The 19,058-nt window shown below is 35.0% G+C and overlaps 1 protein-coding gene and 1 long non-coding RNA gene across 3 annotated transcripts; both read left to right on the top strand.

The window, feature by feature from the left end:
* The first annotated feature begins 994 nt into the window (after nucleotides 1-994).
* On the top strand, nucleotides 995-4,377 carry LOC148924145 (uncharacterized). 2 transcript variants are annotated; one of them, XR_016130549.1, is made up of 3 exons: nucleotides 995-1,093; nucleotides 1,161-3,532; nucleotides 4,008-4,377. It is a non-coding gene; the product is annotated as an uncharacterized LOC148924145 (long non-coding RNA). The 2 variants fall into 2 exon arrangements; XR_016130548.1 differs by having other exon boundaries at nucleotides 1,161-4,377.
* Nucleotides 4,378-16,307: 11,930 nt separating this feature from the next.
* On the top strand, nucleotides 16,308-17,509 carry LOC125187740 (uncharacterized). Its single transcript, XM_048084373.2, has 2 exons — nucleotides 16,308-16,516; nucleotides 16,775-17,509. Exons 1-2 carry the CDS (start codon nucleotides 16,406-16,408, stop codon nucleotides 17,360-17,362), a joined length of 699 nt encoding a protein of 232 aa, XP_047940330.1. The 5' UTR covers nucleotides 16,308-16,405; the 3' UTR covers nucleotides 17,363-17,509.
* Nucleotides 17,510-19,058: the final 1,549 nt, after the last annotated feature.

Raw genomic sequence — 19,058 nt, 5'->3', positions numbered from 1 at the left:
GCTTTGTCCATGCAAACGAAACAATGGAGGAGAACGAATAGACCATAATGTGTACTAAAAGATCATAATATTTCTATTTACAATTGGGTACTAATAATACTTGAAAAACGCACTTCACCTTGAATTGCAAAATCTGTTCCGGGGCCTTCCATTTGTTTTTTCTCCATTATCATCTTCTATTGATCAGCCCGATCAATGCTTCTAAAAATGCACAATAAAATATCAAGAACTTGAGAGAGAATGAAGAAAAATACGTTTATTGATGTATAATCCTATAATTCTATGCTTTTTATAGGTACAAAATTAGAATATCAGAAGTCATGGAATGAAGAGATCATAAACAATTAAATTAATATAATAGAGGTTACGAAATTTAGAAAGCCAAAGGCTCCCCATTATCACCCTCCACTACACAAATAAATAACATATTTTAATTTTAATAAATTTTATTGAAAATTCATAATGGCAATTTTGTTATTTTCTCCAAAACTCCCCTTTTATATATGTATAGATAGAGAGATATTTAAGTACCAATTTATGCATTGATGTCAAATGACAATGTTCATTTTTGTTAAAACTACAATTTAGTGAAAATTAATCTACTAATGACCAAATTTGTCTTATAAATAAATAAACTATTGGATCATTTTAGCTTTGGAAATAACTGACATTGTTGCTGACGGCCCAATAGGATAATTAAATCGGCCCATAATAGTATTCATTTCAGGCACACACAACCAATGCCAATGTCAAATTTCAGCTAAATAGATAATAATAGTATGTTTACGTTATTATTAGTATTAGTATTTTTATTCTAATGACGAGGCAAAAAAAAATTAGTTATTGCAATTAGGGATGGAAATATATATATTTGGATGTGAGATGAATTATTTATTTAATTATATTTAATTAGGATATTGAAACGGCCCAACTCTGCTTTTGAGTTCTCATATATCGGATACAATTCGATATTGAAAATACAAAATTGAGAGATTCTGTTGACACTCTATTCCAAAATCAATGGAGAGGGTGAAGCAGAGAGACAGAGACGCCATGGCGTTTACTCGATTTCTACAGTGGCATTGGTGGATCGGTGAGCTTGTTTGTTTGCGTGTTTAATTACAAGTTTTCTGGTGCTCAATTTTTTGCTTCGGTTCCAGTAGAGATACTCGCAGATGGAGGCTGGCGTGGATGCAGTGGCGATTGAAGCATCCGGCATGAGCGATGTCGCAGACGATGTTTACGAGTACAATTTCGGCCATCGGCCGTATCAGGTAGACAGGTAGCATCTTATGGTTAGCTGGAATGCGAATTGTTATTGGTGCTCTTTCATGCATGTACTGGTGTGCTTATAAGCTAGAGATGTTAGTTTACCATTAAGCAAATGGATGAGGTTTTTTGTGCATGTGTAACCTCTCACGATTAGTTGAAATGTGAGTTGGCATATGCCATTCGTACCTGTAGTGGTTTATTTAGTTTGCTAGTTTTGTATTTTCAATATGTTTATCAGTTAGAGATGTTAGCTTTTGCATTAAGCAGATTGTTTATGTGTGTGAATTTGATGCTTCGGCCGCTATACGTATCAGGTATCCTCTCATAATTAGCTGAAATATGCGTTTACATATGCCATTCATGCATGTAGTGATTCATTTTGTTGGCTAGTTTTGTATTTTTAATATGTTTATCAGTTTGGTAGGTAAGTTTTTGCAATACACAGATTGTTAAGGTTCGTGTTTGTGTTAATTAGATGCTTTGGCCACCACCCGTATCCAGGGGCGGAGCTAGGATTTCAACTTGAAGAGGGGCAAAAATATACTAGTATGTAGATTTATGCATTTGAGAGGGGCATTTAGTGTAGTTTGTTAATATAATTGAGAATTTATATATAAAAATACAATAGTGTTGAAGGCATGAGGGGGGCATTTGACCGTGCTCCATACATGCCGGCTCCGCCCATGCCCGTATCAGGTGACTTCTCATGACTAACTGAAATATTAGTTTACATATATTAATGCCTGTAGTGATTCATTCAGTATGCTTGTTTTGTATTTTCAGTATGTTTATCATTGAATGTTATCAAATACTATTGCCATTGCGAGTATTGAGTGCAATGGTAGGACTATCTCAAATTCATGGTTTCTTTTTTTTAGGGAAAAACATCTTATATGTGCTTCAGATTCACATTATTTTTGCACCAAGTAGTGTTGAATACAATTATACAACCATGCAATCCATCTGTTGGTGGACCTGCAAAGTCTCAACTTGTCCATGAAGCGGATGCACTTAGTGTTGAATACACTAAAATAGCAGATAAGTAAAATTGGGCCTTTTATATTAGTATTCTTAACATTAAATTAACCATGATAATTGTGTGATGCTCTTGTTGTACATGATGTTCACGTAGAATACCAAACGTAAAATGTATATCAGTTGATTGTCATGACATTACTCAAGTTTCTTTAAGCTATGCCATCCTATTTTGGGTTATGAAGGTCGGTGTAAATTGTTTTCTTCTGATTAGTTTGTAAGTGGAGCCAATGAGGGAAAATAAATAAGTAATTAGAACACTGCGTTGTGATTGAATAGGCATGCTTTGTTTGGCTGGTGCCACAACACCATGAACTGCACTAATTGGAATAACATACACATGAGTGATGTAATGAATAAGGTTCGTCAATACGATGAGTTGATGACAATAAGAAGATATCAAAAGTATTAAGAAGATTGAATACAGGATGTTCCAATATCACATGTGTGTTTCTGACTGGTAGACAATGTTTCCGCTCTCTTCCGCCAGCTTGTTTATTACGTAAATGAATGGATATGATGTCTGTATTTCTGGTGTTACTTGCAAAAGCGTCTTTTAAATCTCTCAACCTGCTGTCAGAGCATTATGTGCTCAAAGCCTCAAACCGATAAAAGGGAGTATGCTTTTGAAATGAAGAAGATTGTGGAAAGTCAATTTCATCCATCCTTCCATGATGAAAGATAACTGAAGTGTTTGCTTAAACTTATGACTTATGAGTAAACTTGACTTCTTTTATCTCTGGTTCAGTAATTGCTGCCATAGTAGATATTACTTCATCTGAAGACGAATTATGTTAAATTTTTTGCTGAGCAGCTGAAGCTTCTTGTTATCTGTTAAATTATTATAGTGTTGCAATACAATGAGTCAAGGATAGAGTTTTGTGTTTGATCTGAGATGTCACTGTTATTTGTTGCTTTCATTGTCTAATTATCGGCTCATATGCTCAGTACTCCTCAATTTTCCATTAGAGAAGTAATGTAGGGAAGAATGACAGTGTAGAATGCATTCAGACATTCTTTGGCATGAAGTTTTATGCACCTTCAGTTGTTCTCACTACTGGGACCTTCACGAGTGGGTTGGCAGAACTTCTGCGCCAGCAGGAAATCTACAGAAGCTTTGATTTGTGACAGGCAGGTTAAAAACTGGAACACCTGCACGTGTAGATTCTCGCGCAGTGAAATTCTCCGGAATAGAGCCTCGATATGGAGATGAAGAGATGAAGAGGTTACACCACTAAATTTCGTATATAGGTTCAATAGTTGGCTTAAGAAAAAGGCCTCAACTGCCGAAGACATGATGTAGGCACTTGGGCTGTTCAAAGATCTTAGTTCGGTCAGATATTCCTAATTTTGGACCACTGCTGCTAAATATTGACAAATCTTCCTAGTGTCTTGTTCTCCAGTTGAATAACCTTCAGGTCTTGTTCACTTGAATTAGCATACTTAATTTAGGTTGGCCCAGACTTCATGGCCACCTAGCTTAACTATATCATGGTGAATATGGTAATTGGTCTGCATGACTCAGCAGTTGAATTTGGACCAAAAATGAAAAATATGACCATAACTACCTAATAGCTGTTTGTTATATTATTTCTGGTTTGAGTTTAATTATAAGCTAAAGCTTCCTGCATCTTCTGTGGTGTCCGTGCACTATTAATAGTTATACCTTAGGTGTGTGAAATTGTCTTAATGATCAACAGGTATGCTGGTTTAGCTTCGATCCTGATTACCATATTGAAAGGGAACAAATGTGCCTCTATCTGACATGTACTACAAAGGAAACTCATCAATTAACAAAAGATACTACAAACTTGCATGAGACCCCAACCTATGGAGGATGGGTGGAAGCTAAGGGACCTAGAATACTGCGCCTTTATTGAAGACAAGATGAGGATGACGTAGATCCTCTTGATGTATCTTTGCCTTCCTTTCTTTACCATTCAGAAATTGTGTGCATGCCATTGATAAATAAATATGATACAGAATGCATGAACCTGCTTATAAGATTTCATTCATATTATATACTAGTGGTACTCCCTCCGTTCCATAGTAATGGAGGCATTTCTTTTCGACACGGAGATTTAAGAAAAATTGTGTTAGGTGAGTTAAGTAAAAGAAGAATAAAGTGGAAAATAAAAAAGGTAGAGAGATGAAGAGAGAAAAAAGTAAGAGAGAGTAAAATAGGTGTGGAAAAATGTGTTGACTTTTACTAAAAGGGAACTCTATTACTATGGAACGGATTGTGTAACATTTTTCATTGTCAGATTTCAGGACAAGGAGTTTCACCAAATATTTAGTACAGTACATATTTGTAGAACCAGAGGGTTGGACCGTTCTTGAACTGCATATACAGGTTATTAGGCTTTACATCTGTCAATTCTTTGATTATTTTTAAATACGAGTATATGTGCTTCTTAAACTTCTTAAGAAATTATGAGTTGATCAGAAAGGTATTTGTAAGCAGCAAAGTATAAATACATATAAGAAGAGAATATGTTGTATATTCACTATAAGAGTCTCCCATATATATAGGGAGTAGAGAGATAGGGAATATGTTGTATATTCCCAATTAGAGTCTCTCATATTATAGGGAGTAGATAGATAGATTTGCATCTAGGTTAAATCTATTCCTCAAATAACAATTAGGAAAACCTAGATGTACTAATGAATCATAGGTACCAATATACTAGTATTTGATACTGGTATGTGTTTTTAAAATAAAATCAACTATGGGATCTATTATCGCTTTTCAAACGTCCTTGGAAATTTCTAGTAGGTACAAATTCTCCCAATTTGATTTGAATCAGTTAAAGATGTTAGTTTTTGCAATTTGCATTCAGCAGATGATTTAGGTTCGTGGGTGTGTTTTTCTTGTGTGTATTGTGAGAATTTGATGCTTCGGCTCGGCCACCATCTGTATTAGGTGTCCCCCCATGATTAGCTGAAATATGAATTTACATATGCTATCATTCATGGCTGTAGTGATTCATTTTGGTATGTTGTGTTTTGTTTGTTTTTTAATACATGTGATAGAAAAGCATTTTGAGACAGAAGAAAGAATTCCTGCGCAATTTAGTGTGACATAATCTGCTTGGTGAATTTGGTAGCTCGCCCATATGATATGAAATGTTGGTATAAACAAGAATATGCAGCGTTAACATAGAAGAAAGTGCATAACATATGGAGTATCAAAATAGAAAGTAGTACATAACATATACTATCAAATATGATAGGAGTGCACAACGACACTTATTCACGCACCCGTAAAGGTGCTGCAGTTTGGAGTTTAAGAAGAGATTTTTCACACGAGTAATAAGCGAAAGGGTTTAGCTTGTGCAAGAACAAAGCTTGTCAAGGACTTGAGCAAAATGGCAGAGTAGAAAAGCAATGTCTCAAAGAGTTGGCAAATTTGATGATGGATTGTGAGATCTTCATTAAGCTGGATGTTGGTCCCCCGGCCCGAGTAAAACAACATCAGAGGATAAAAGGCCGATATGAGTAGAGTGATGAGAATGGAGCCAAGCATTGCTAGTATAGGAACAATAGGATCGGCTATTATTGATTTGGTATGGGGAGCGATTGCCATAGTGGATCCTACATAACTCATTGCGATAGCTACCAGCGAAACCCATGTGGCAGACGATGCGGTATGACTAGGTAATTTGCTTCTGGTTGGCCATATGGTGATGAGGAAGATTGCGAGGAGGGCTGAACCGAATGCTATGCCGTTAGTAAGCACAAAAAATCTGTACATGTTTGGATGAGTAGATGCGATTATGGCTTCACCCGCCTTGTGAGATGATGTATCATGCAGCCACTTGCCACCGGGTATGTTGCGCAATAACTGGAGTGCCATCCCTGCTAACCCAGCCAACACCAGCAGCCTGTTCTGTACATGATTTAGAGCCCAACTAGCTACTCCAACTATTTTTAAAAAAATAAATAAATGAACTGATTTAAATGGGGATCCAACTAATTGTCGGATTTCTTCCTCTTTTGCAAGCGGCATAGACTTTATATATAATCTTCTTAAAGCATCTAATAATCTTCCAAAACGATTCTGTGGTTTAATTTGGTAAACTCAATATAAATGGAGCTTGCACCTGTATAATGTTTAACATGACTGATTTAGCAACCTTATTTCTTATAACGAAATTATAAGTTGTTGATAATATGAGTAAATTACAAGTTTAATAGTACTATATAATATATTCCTTGTATGCATAATTTTTTATACATAATTTTGTCTTAAAGTAATTAATTTTATTTTTTGGAATGCCTCACATAAAAAGACATAATTTTCTAAAATAAAAATATAATTGATCTTTGTTTTATTTTCTTTTCACTCAATTCACAAAATAACATTACATAAAATCTTATTTGGAATAAAAGAAGTTCAATTTACGTGGGATGAAAGAAATATTAAAATGCGAGTAAAACAGACTAAATACTTTACTCCCTCTGTCACTAAAAATTTGTCACATTTTTTCGTTTTTGTCCATCCCACAAAATTTGTCACATTTCAGTTTTTTACGGTAGTGGACCCTATATTCCACTAACTCAATCACACTCACATTTTATTATAAAACTAATACTTTAAAAGTATAATCCACATTCCACTAACTTTTCGACCCACTTTCCATTTATATCTTAAAATTCATGCCCGGTCAAATTGTGACAAAATTTAAGGGACGGAAAGAGTATTATTTACTACTACCATTTATAATAAGAAAACGTTTACTGTAGATCAAACTAAAACAGTTTACTCTTATGTTCGAAACCTGCAATTACAGTCTTTACGCGTCTTCGCAATCTTAATTGTTTGTAAATTTCTTTCAACCTACAGAATGGATGCAAATATCCCTCACGTTTGCAGAACAACGATCTTTTTAGGACCAATCTTGTTGCAACGACATAGAGTTCTCTTTGTGGGTGTAATAATATCTCGAAACCCATTCCCACTGCAATTTCGTACCCATTTACAACAAATTAAAACCACCATTATTTTGTGCTTGTTATCTAAAGATATCGATCATACCCGCTATACTCGATATAGTAGTTGAGTAAAATTGAATTTTAATAAATTATAGTAATAATTTTAGCGTTAATCTTAAATATCTAGGTTTTGAATGGGTAGGACTATAAAATGTTGACGTGGAAGACTACAAATTGGTATAGGGCTGGCTACGGTACGGACTACCTACTGTGGATGCTCTAAACCCGCATTTACAATACACGTCTTCTCAATGTTAATTGAACAGAAATTTCTTTAAACCTACTGCAATTACAGTACGACTCTTCTCAATGCTAATTGAACGGAAATTTCTTTAAATTTACTGAATGGAAGAAGCAACAAGCCGCCACCTTTGAAAAAAATCACTCTTTAGGCCCACTACAGTGACAAGAGTTTTTTTGTGCGCGTAACAATCTCTTGGATACAAATCCCCGCTGCAATTTCCGACCCATTTACAACGACACCACAATTCCTCTGTGCGTGTTAGCTAAAGGATGCGGATATAGTTGAGTAAAATTGAATTTTTGCTATAATATTAAACATCTAGGTTTTGAATTAATCTATCTGATCACTTAGGCTCAAAAGTTAAGCTTAAAATTAACTTTTCGTATTTTTTACTTTTAAAATCTATATTAATAATGTGTAAGTGAATACAAAATTTTAAGCTCCAAAATTATAGCGTAACATAAAAAAACAATTACTATAAAAAAATATAAAGACTTTGTAATCAAGTCTTAGAACTCTTGAATATTAGAACTGTTTAACATATAGAAATGATAGTACGTTACAAAATCTAATTTAAAATTTATAAAATATATGTGATACGTAATTTGAATAGATTTGAAAGCATGCTATAAATTCTCTTATATTCAATTCGAATGTTCTGATTTCATTACTTGTTACTTATAATAGTAATCATTTAGTTGGATGATAATTTAATAAATTTAATTATGTATATATGTGTTTGATTTTATAATTTTTAATTTTAAGAATGATTTTATAATACAATAGTCGGATGCAAATGACTATTTACCATTATTCTTTTCAACTGTCATATATCTAACTAATTATATTTCATAATTTTAATAAATTATGATATTATGGAGATATGTAAAATAATTGTTTAAATACAGTATAAATTTGCATGAGCAATTAGTGCAAATTCTTTAAGCATTAGTATATTCGGAACTAATTTCTAGTTAATACTCTCTACACTGCTCTTCAGCCCGCCATGGTGGATGAACTAGGAGTGGTGACAGCGGAGCACCAACGGTGGATCCAGACGAGTAGGAGAATGGTGGATCTACTAGGAGTGGCGAGAGTGGAGCGCCAACGGTCGACCCAGACGAGGAGGACGACACGCGAGGAGTATATCCTGAGAACTGGTAGAATGGTATTGGGCGTGATGCTCGCTGTATTAGCGTTTGTACTCCAGAGTGTCACCAGCCCTCCCGGGGGAGTTTGGCAGCAGGGAGACACAGGAATCTACAAAGCCGGCCATGCGGTGATCGGAAGCACTCATCCGTATCTGTTCAACTTCTGGGCTCTTACTAACAGCGTAGCATTCTCTTTAGCTGCCCTTGTAATCGCCCTCGTCGTCAGTGGATCGGAAACCAAGACCAAATTCTCAATTCGAACCTACTGGTGCGCTGTGTGTGGGTCTCTGATGGCTGTTATAGCGAACTATGTAGTGTCCACAGTAGCCATCTCTCCCAGTGTTTCCAAAATATGGTGTACGCTCGTCCCTATTGCAGCCGTATTTGTTTTCATGACTTGTGTCCAAGTATTTCATTCCGGTGGGATCTTTTCACCGCTGAACGCTGCTGATCAGGGTGCTTGGACACCTGAAGGTGATGATGAGGCTACTTGGCGAGTTAATATGCCTATGACAGCTGAGGGCCAAGCCGCCGCTCCGGAGGGGGCTTGGGCTTGGGCTTGGCCAGCGTGGTTCACAGTACCCCTACTATCGCCTTCGCTGCCTTCTTTCTCTGAGCTGCGTCGACGGGCTTTCCTATTTTTTAACGGAGGGCAGAATAGGGACGGAAGAATTGAAATTTAATATAATTTACTCCACCACAGGAAGATGACCACTTTCTTAGGTGTCACAGCATTGGTAATTTGTATGTTAAATGGAGAGAGTAAAGTAAGATAGAGAGGAAGTTGAGGTAAAGGGTGTTTCTATTTTTAACAATAGATCATCATGGTTGAGACAAACTAAAAGGTAAGTGCTCCTCTTACTTAACTGAGATTGTACAGTCAATGTTTTTTGTTTCACGATGTTTGTATGTATGAATGAGTGATTTGCTAAACGCCTCTTCTACATCAGTTTTTATTTTTAGAGCATGCCCATCGGTGCTCTTGATCAAGGACGACATTCGTGCCGTTGGCAAGAGCAGACACGTGCTCGCCGCTGTGCTCTTGCTGACGGCACGGCCCTGCTCGATGCATGGAGCACGTCCGTGTCAACGGCAAGAGCACGACCAGCCGACGTGGCATGCTCTGGTTGGCCGTTGGTTTCTCATTTATTATTAATATTTTAAAAAAATATTCAAAAAATCTGAAAAATTCAGATTTAATAAAAAAATATTTTCCCCACTTTTAATTTATTTTTTCATTATTTTTATCCCAAAATACATACTTTCATCTATAAATACACTCGTTTCAAACACAAAAAATGACACTATACCAAATAACTCTCTTAATCTCAATTTTTAGGATTTTAATTATGTAATTTTTAATTTTTTAGTAATTTGTAATGGCATCGGGTATTTTTAATGCATTTTAATATTGTAAAAATAATTTTAGTAATTAAAGTATTTAAATTGAATAATAGAATGGTGAGACCCTTGAGCATGCTCTTGCCGAAGAGCATGGATGTGAATGTTGTGCTCTTGCCAAGGAGCAGAGAGTAAAAAATTAATAAAAGTGGGTCTGGGCCCACATCCATGCTCTTATGCGTTAGGAAATTCTCTTTAAATTAGTACTCCATTTGTCCCATCAGAATGAATATACAATTTAGGTTGGATATAGCTTTTAATACAATATTGATAAAGTAAGAGAGAATGTGAAGAGTTTTAAAATTAGAAAATGCATATTATTGTGAGATGGATTAAAAAGGAAAAAAAATATTTCCTGTAGGACTCATCCAATCCATATATTGGCTCGATAAACATGAAATATAATTAAACTAGTTATATGAAAGAAAAGAAAAGGTAAGAATCATCCAACTATTAAGTTGGTTTCTTTATATACTCGATATATAGATTGACTGAATATTTACAAAACGTAATAAAATTTGATAATACAACAGTTAAAAAACTTAAATTTGTGAATGGTAGGAGTAATTCAAATTAGTACTATCAGTCAGATTAGTCGATGGTCATTAAGTTTATTTTCTTGTGTACTCTGTACATTGACATAAAATTTACGAAAAATAATTGATTAGATATATGACAACTGAAAAGAATAGTGGTAATTTACATCTAATTATTTTAATATGAAATTATTCTTAAAATTTTATTATATATTATAAAATCAAACATGTGTATATGTTGGAATTGTGACCACTCAAAGGTTAAGGAATAACACATTCACAATCTGCTTCCACTGTTCGTCATCGCAGTCAATTTTGAAATTCTCATGTGGATTGAAGTCAACCTCAGTTCGTGCCAAGATCCCTCGAAGGCGGTTGTAGCCTTCTTCCAAGCTGAAATTTTCTCGTAACATGAGGTGTACCCCTGGGATCCATGTTGGGGAATTCAGCGCGAATACTGTCTTCGATTCGCTGGAGTTTGGAGATAACCAGCGTGAAATCCATTGTCCGATCTCCAACCTCGGGCAATGAGTTCAACCAAGGATGCCGCGAGTATCTCTTCCTCGCGTAATGTCCGGATGCGTCGAGAACGATCGCCCTTCTTCAACTTCGCCATCGCTGGCCCTGTTTCCCCTGCTCATTATATCATTTAAACATCAACAACTCAGCATATCAATACTTGAATAATCGGGATACAACTGAGTTGTAGTGTCGTATTCTGAGAAATAACAAACCGTCACTACCGAAACCAAAGCTAACGACTACACGATTCGCGATAGACATTTTGCAGCAAAGAAATTCCAGTTTAGAACCACAACATAACACACACAAATAGGCATTTGGAGGAATACCCATTGCTAGCATTTATGTAAATTCGTACCAGATTCACAAATTTAAACATTTAGGGCATCGATATGGAAAAATGTATCAAAATAAATTCACATGAAATTTCAAGAGTCAAACTTAACAAACAGGTATAATCCAAGATTAACATCAGACAATGCAAGAAACACTGATTATAAAACAAAAATGATCAGGCAAAGTGAGGTCAAACCTCCTGAGAGGGAATCGAATGGGGAGGAGATTAATCTAAAATCTGGAATAGGATTCATGCATACCTTGGTGTGTTTTGAATCGCGAATTCGATCTCCTCAAGGACGTTGCGAGTGTTTAGAATACCTTGTGACCACCTATTTGAAAATTTTCAAAATCGCCGCCCAATTTTTTCACTTGAGCGGGGAAAATGTGAATTAGTCAACTTTTTGAGACGGGGTTAAATTGGTCATATTGTAATATGTACTTATTCAATGAATTTATTTAACTCAACAAATCTAGTGTTATATCATGATAACTAAATCCCATGTAATAGTCTTCCGGCCATGATGCTTCAAATCTAATGTCGGTACAAATCTGAATATTATAAAAAAAAGGCACTGAACATGCCCTTATGGTTAGTTATAGTGATGTGAGTCCTAGGGCCGGGAAAAAATACCGAAAAAATGATATATCGCTCGTATCGTATTGAAAAATATCGAAAAATTATTGAATTTTCGATATATCGTAATTTTCGATACGATACGATACTGTATCGTAAGTTTTCGATACGATAACGATATGAATTTCCTATATCGCGATATATCGTTTTATATCGAAAATACGATATATATCGAAAATTTTCGATATATCGATATTTTCGATATATATCGATATATATCGAAATTTTCGATATATATCGATATTTAACGATATATCGAATTTCGGTACGATATATCGAAATATCGATACGATAATGATATGAAATTTTTTTATATCGAAAGTTCGATATATCGAAATTCGATATATCGAAACTTTCGATACGATAACGATATGAAATTCTTTCATATCGATATTTTCGATACGATACACGATACAATGTTTTCGATACGATATATCATATCGATCCACCCCTAGATGTGACAGTGCAATTATTAGTCCTAGTGACGTGCCAGAAGATGTTTTTGGTTTAGTCCTAGTGCTAGGCTCTAAAATTAACACAGATAATGCTTGACTTCTTCGGCTAGTATTAATGGCACACAAGAACAGTAGTATTGTTGAAAAGTGAGTGTGCCACAAGAGTGGACCAATAAATTGATTTTTCTTGGAAACGACATGGTTAGATTGAAGGAGGTACAAAGAAATTTCCAAGCAAATTAAATTTGAGAAGACGCGTACCGTTACATGCGGGTTTAGAAAAAAGGGTTGAAAATATACTATGATTTTTTGAATTATTATTTTTTAGGATTTTCAAAGAAGAAGCCGGTGAAGACGAAGAATTGGGAGAAAGAAAGAACGGCCATGAAGTTGTGTCTTTTTAACATATAGGTTTATGTCGTGGTTTTTCTAATTTTGACAACAAAAAATGGGAATGAGTTAACTGAATATTAAATCAAAATTTAATTTAAAATCATGTAATAGGATAATTATTCTGCAAATTCTTTTATCTTACATTATATTTTCCCCTTTCCCTCAACTATTCAACAATTTTGTTAGTATTAAAAAAAATCTTTTAGATAAACTTATTTAAAATTATTATTTTGTTTTGAAAACGTTAATTTATTCTTTCAATATTTACATAAATGAGAAAATAAACTAAAATTACATAACACAACGTAGTACAACATGCAGACCAACTACGCTACAGAAGTACTACTTGTTGAAAGGTGTATGAATAATTTATACTAACAAAAATGGGTGGGGTTCCATGGGACACCATGTCCCAACGTGGGTCCGTCTCTATTCTGATGCAATATAAAATATACTGTAATAAACAAATTTAATCCTAAACTAACTTTTAATGCTAAGTCTCAAAATTATATTCCATCTGTCCCATTAAAAAATGTAATGTTTGCTTTTTTACATATGATTTGAAAAAATAATAATAAATAGTTAAAGTGGTGAAAAAATAAAGTTAAAAAGAAAATAATACAAAGGAGACTTTCATCTACATTATTTTCTCTCTTACTTTATTTTTTTACCACTTTACTTATTTATTATAATTTTTCCAAAATAAATGTGCAAAAGCATACATTGTATATTTAATGGGACAGAGGAAGTATTGATTTAAAATATAATTTACTAATTTTTTATATATCTGTGGTAGTCATATTATTCAAGGATATACCACATGTTGAGAGTGTCATCATTGGACCGTCACTATGATGATATTTTTAATGCACTGTAAAATACATTAATACTAAAATATAAATATCAAAATTATAGTGATTTATTATGTAGTATCCACTTTTATAATCATATCAAGTTATATATGAGCTATATATACATTAGAAGGATGTACTACCGATGCCGAGTCCAACAATCCTCCGTTATCGGATTGCCCTCTAGTATACTATTAATATATACAGTGATGACATACATCTACATATTGTCATTCAACGATATAATTTATGTGTTGTAAAAATTGTATATGCATGTATCTTAATTTTAAAAGACTTCTATTTAACATCTTATCAATGTATATAATTATGTACTAATATAAAGAAATATAAAAGATAGAAAAACATTCTATTTTCACAAAAAAATACAATATTAAAGAAATTTAAAGTGAAATGTTTTTATGTAGGATTTGTAAACAAACAATTTTCCATTTTGAAATCTTTGCAATGTGCTGCACATAGGGGTGCATAATCCGGTGCATTTTAATTTCAAATTTATTTTATATTTTAAAATAATATTTTATACAAGTGTGTGTATATGTATATATGTGTGTATGCTTTTCTGTGTGTGCGTATATGTGTTGTGTGCGTGAGTGAGTTGTTGTTGTGTTTACACGCGGTTGTGTGTGTGTATGTTGCTTTTTTTTTTTTCTTGTTAAATGTTGGTGTGTGTGTGTGTTTTGATGTGTTGTTAAATAATGATGTGTGTGTGCATGTGTTGCTTTTAATATTTTGCAGATTTAGGTTGTTTCTTTAATTTTCCTTCTGTTTGGTTTTTAGTAGTATTAGATAGTACTATATAATAGTTTAGGAGTTGATTTTTTTAGGTATTGAATGGTAAATATTGTCTTGGCGGTATGTATTGTTTGAGTTATTTGAATTTTTAGGTATTTAATATATTGAAATTTTAGTTATTGGATGATAAATATTGAATTATTTATATTTTTACTCAAATAAATTGGGATTAAATATTACAATCAGTTCTGATTTCGAACGGGAATCGACCGGTTCTTAACCGGCCTGTCCGAACCGAACCAATTCTGATATTCATAAAAATTTAAAACTGGTTAACCGATCAACCGATCTGGCTAGAACCAGAACCGGCCGAATAAGCAGGCCTTGCTGCACCTGTACATATATAATAATACTTGCAAAAGATAAAAATTAACTATTATCAACATATTAAAGAAGTGGACTGATGTAATAGAAGAGAAGTTCCCAATGAAGGAATATTTTAGCCTAATTTATATTTTATAAAAAATGAACAATTCATTTATATTTGTATTATTATGGTAGTTTAAATAAAATTAAAAAACCTTTTCTAGTTAAAATAGTGTCAATGATTACTTTTATCAAAAAAACTGTGAACTATTTAATAATGGTGGATATTTCAAAAATAAAACCGATTATTTTATTTCTACTATAAATTAATAAGAACAAATAGTATTACTAATATTCTGCCTACTCCCTCCGTCCATGAAAAGTATGAATAATTTTCTTTCTCATACTTTGTTCTCTCCACTTAATTCAATAAATATAATTTTCTTAAATACCGTGCGCAAAAGAAATTTCTCATATTTAGTGGGACTGAGGGAGTATAAATTGGTAGAATTTCTTAATTAATAAATACATCATGAATATATATATATCCATTTTTTTAATTTTTAATGTTTTAATGAAGTATTTTCGTGTTATATATTAAATCTAGTAATTTAATTTTAAAGGTAAAACAATGAATAATGTAAATTAAATATTCTGGTCAGGAGAGGTGTACAAGTGTTCGGTCTGCAAGATTGTATCGCAGATTAAATATATAGACTATAGTGTGTTTGGTTCATGAAATTGAATCTCGTAATTCAATCATAGATGGATAATCATGAGATAACTAATCATAGCTAACCCCTATGACTAAAATAATCTCACAATTTAATCATAGATTATATCTTGGTACTCACGCCGTCCCATAAAAGTTGAGACAAAACTTTTGAGTACGGAGATTAAGAATTTATATTAAATAAATAGGAGAAATGAAAAAAAGTAGGAAAGATAAGAGAGAGTAAAGTAAATGATGGAATAAAGTAAGAGTGATTTAGATGTTTTGTCTTTTGTTAAAAAAGGAAATGACTCAACTTTGTTGGGACGGACTAAAAAGGAATACGACTCAACTTTTATGGGAAGGAGGGAGTATTATTTTATCTAGGAAATCGAACACCAGCACCCGCGTAGAAATTGTGGTCTAAGATGATAACTTGACTATAGTTCTGGCATGAGGCGAGAGCGTACATTGTAGATTCCGCAGGAGTAAACATTTCGGTTCACATCATCGATAGAAATTTCCAATCAGTAACGCCATTTAGGTCACTGTCAGCGAAATTGCGAGGAAATTAAGTAGAGAATGCTTGTATATATTGAGGAGTGGGGCCGGGGATAAGAGAAAATATTGGTCTGAGAAAATTTCCCAAGGGTAGTGTATAGTATAACTTATAAGTACTACTTTATATTTCAGGCGACCATAGATACAAGAAAAGAGTGGTAAGGCAAGAAATTGATATTAGAGCAATGGCGAGTGATGTTGAAAAAGAAAATGAAAATTTTCGGGCGAGTCAAAATCAGAACCAACAAGAAGATTTTGGCGATTCACGAAGCTCTGCTGACAGTATTGGAACTGCGGTAATCGACTACTCCATCCTTTCGTTATTTAAATAAGGTTGCTAAATCAGTCATGTTAAACATTATACAGGTGCAAGCTTCATTTATATTGAGTCTACCAAATTAAATCACTGGATTGTTTTGGAAGATTATTAGATGCTTTATGAAGCCTCTTGCAAAAGAGGAAGAAGTCCGACGATTAGTTGGATCCTCATTTAAATCAGTTTATTTATTTAAAAAATAGTTGGAGTAACTAATTGGGCTCTAAATTATGTACAGAACAGGCTGCTGGTGTTGGCTGCGTTAGCAGGGATGGCACTCCAGTTATCGCGCAACATACCCGGTGGCAAGTGGCCGGATGACAAGCCACCTCACAAGGCGGGTGAAGCCATAATCGCATCTACTCATCCAAATATCTACAAATTTTTTGTGCTTACTAACGGCATAGCATTCGGTTCAGCCCTCCTCGCAATCTTCCTCATCACCATATGGCCAACCAGAAGCAAATTACCTAGTCATACCGCATCGTCTGCCACATGGGTTTCGCTGGTAGCTATCGCAATGAGTTATGTAGGATCCACTATGGCGATCGCTCCCCATACCAAATCAATAATAGCCGATCCTATTGTTCCTATACTAGCAATGCTTGGCTCCATTCTCATCACTCTACTCATATCGGCCTTTTATCCTCTGATGTTGTTTTACTCGGGCCGGGGGACCAACATCCAGCTTAATGAAGATCTCACAATCCATCATCAAATTTGCCAACTCTTTGAGACATTGCTTTTCTACTCTGCCATTTTGCTCAAGTCCTTGACAAGCTTTGTTCTTGCACAAGCTAAACCCTTTCGCTTATTACTCGTGTGAAAAATCTCTTCTTAAACTCCAAACTGCAGCACCTTTACGGGTGCACTCCTATCATATTTTGATAGTATATGTTATGTACTACTTTCTATTTTGATACTCCATATGTTATCCACTTTCTTCTATGTTAACGCTGCATATTCTTGTTTATACCGACATTTCATATCATATGGGCGAGCTACCAAATTCACCAAGCAGATTATGTCACACTAAATTGCACAGGAATTCTTTCTTCTGTCTCAAAATGCTTTTCTATCACATGTATATAAAAAACAAACAAAACACAACATACCAAAATGTAATTAATAAACATAAAACGATAGCGGTTAAAAATTAGAAGATCCTCGGTGTCTCCTCGAAACAGAAACAATTTATAAAACCATTGTAAAATGTAAAGTAAACCTTCATCCACACAAATTTCTTGGATAAAGTTCTTGTTCGAGAGAGGTTGATGTGAACTCGACTACGTGTGAACGAAGAAAAGAGAAATCTAAAGAAAAGTTGTGCACGTCAAGAATAAGCATAATAAAATAACCAAAAAAAATCGAATACTTTATAATTAAAATTTACGATTGAATAAATACCAAAATTGGTCATAAACATATGATCATTTAAAGATTTCAGTCCCAAACATTTTTGAATTATTGCATTACATATATTTTAACGCGGGCCGCAATCAGTCCAAAGTGGACGGATCCGTCAAATATTAAGAGCATCTCCAATGGAGATAGGCTAGCCACAGGCTTTGGACGGATCCATCAAATATTAAGAGCATCTCCAATGGTGATAGGCTAGCCACTCTCACTCTCTGTCACGTCATCAACATTAAAATTCCACCTGCCACATCATCATTTTAAGCAAATAGGCTAGCCTAAGGCTAGCCGCAAATAAATATAATTAAATTTACGGAATTAAATTTATGACAAATTACGGAATTAAATTTACGAGACATATACAAGAAAATTCATTAATTTCATTTAAATTAAAAAAGGTAAAAAATTTACATTAATTAAAAAAAATTACATTATGAAAAAAAACCAGGCTTCCACACACGAGCCCCACCTCTCTCTACTCCTCGTCGCCGTCGCCGCCGCCACCCAGGACCTCCACATCTGTGGCATCTGAGCCCACGTCTGAGCCCCCCAACTGTACCCTCGCGGCATCCAAATCGACCTGCATGCTCTCAAGCATCGAGTGAAGAAACCTCTTCTCTATAGGTCAGTTGCGACCTTCCAATCTTGGAAGACCTTGTACATCTGCTCCCGCGTTTTTTGACGCGATAAGAAGGTGAGCGCGGGTGGGGGGTTGCCGACTGGACCTCCTGGGGCGATAGGGGGGAGGATCCCCTCGCTGCCCGTTGCGCCCGCCTTTGGCCAACCGGGCGAGTGCGGCGAGCAAACGATGGAGGGGACGGAAACTCCTCAACATCCGGGAGGTCGTGGGAACCGCCGCTGCTGACGCTGTAATCGCCGGAATAGTTTACCTTCTGCTTCTTCGGCCACCCAGCGTCGACCCCGCCCGGAACTTCTCGGAGTCCTTCAGCACCAGATAGCAGTTCCAGTAGATGAATTCCTTATAAATCCTTGGCAATGGGAACGGACTCTCCGCTATCCTCCGGCAGTCCTCCTCAGTCTGTCCACTAGTCTGCATGCGGAGGGCGTTGGCGTGCAAGCCCGAATATCGGCCAACCGCGGCCCTG

Source organism: Salvia hispanica, chromosome 5, assembly GCF_029641045.1.
Source record: "Salvia hispanica isolate PSC_SH4W2 chromosome 5, Shi_PSC_v1, whole genome shotgun sequence".
Lineage (NCBI taxonomy): Eukaryota > Viridiplantae > Streptophyta > Magnoliopsida > Lamiales > Lamiaceae > Salvia > Salvia hispanica.
Note: the sequence above shows the minus strand (reverse complement) of the source record. Positions and strands in the feature narration are given on the sequence as shown.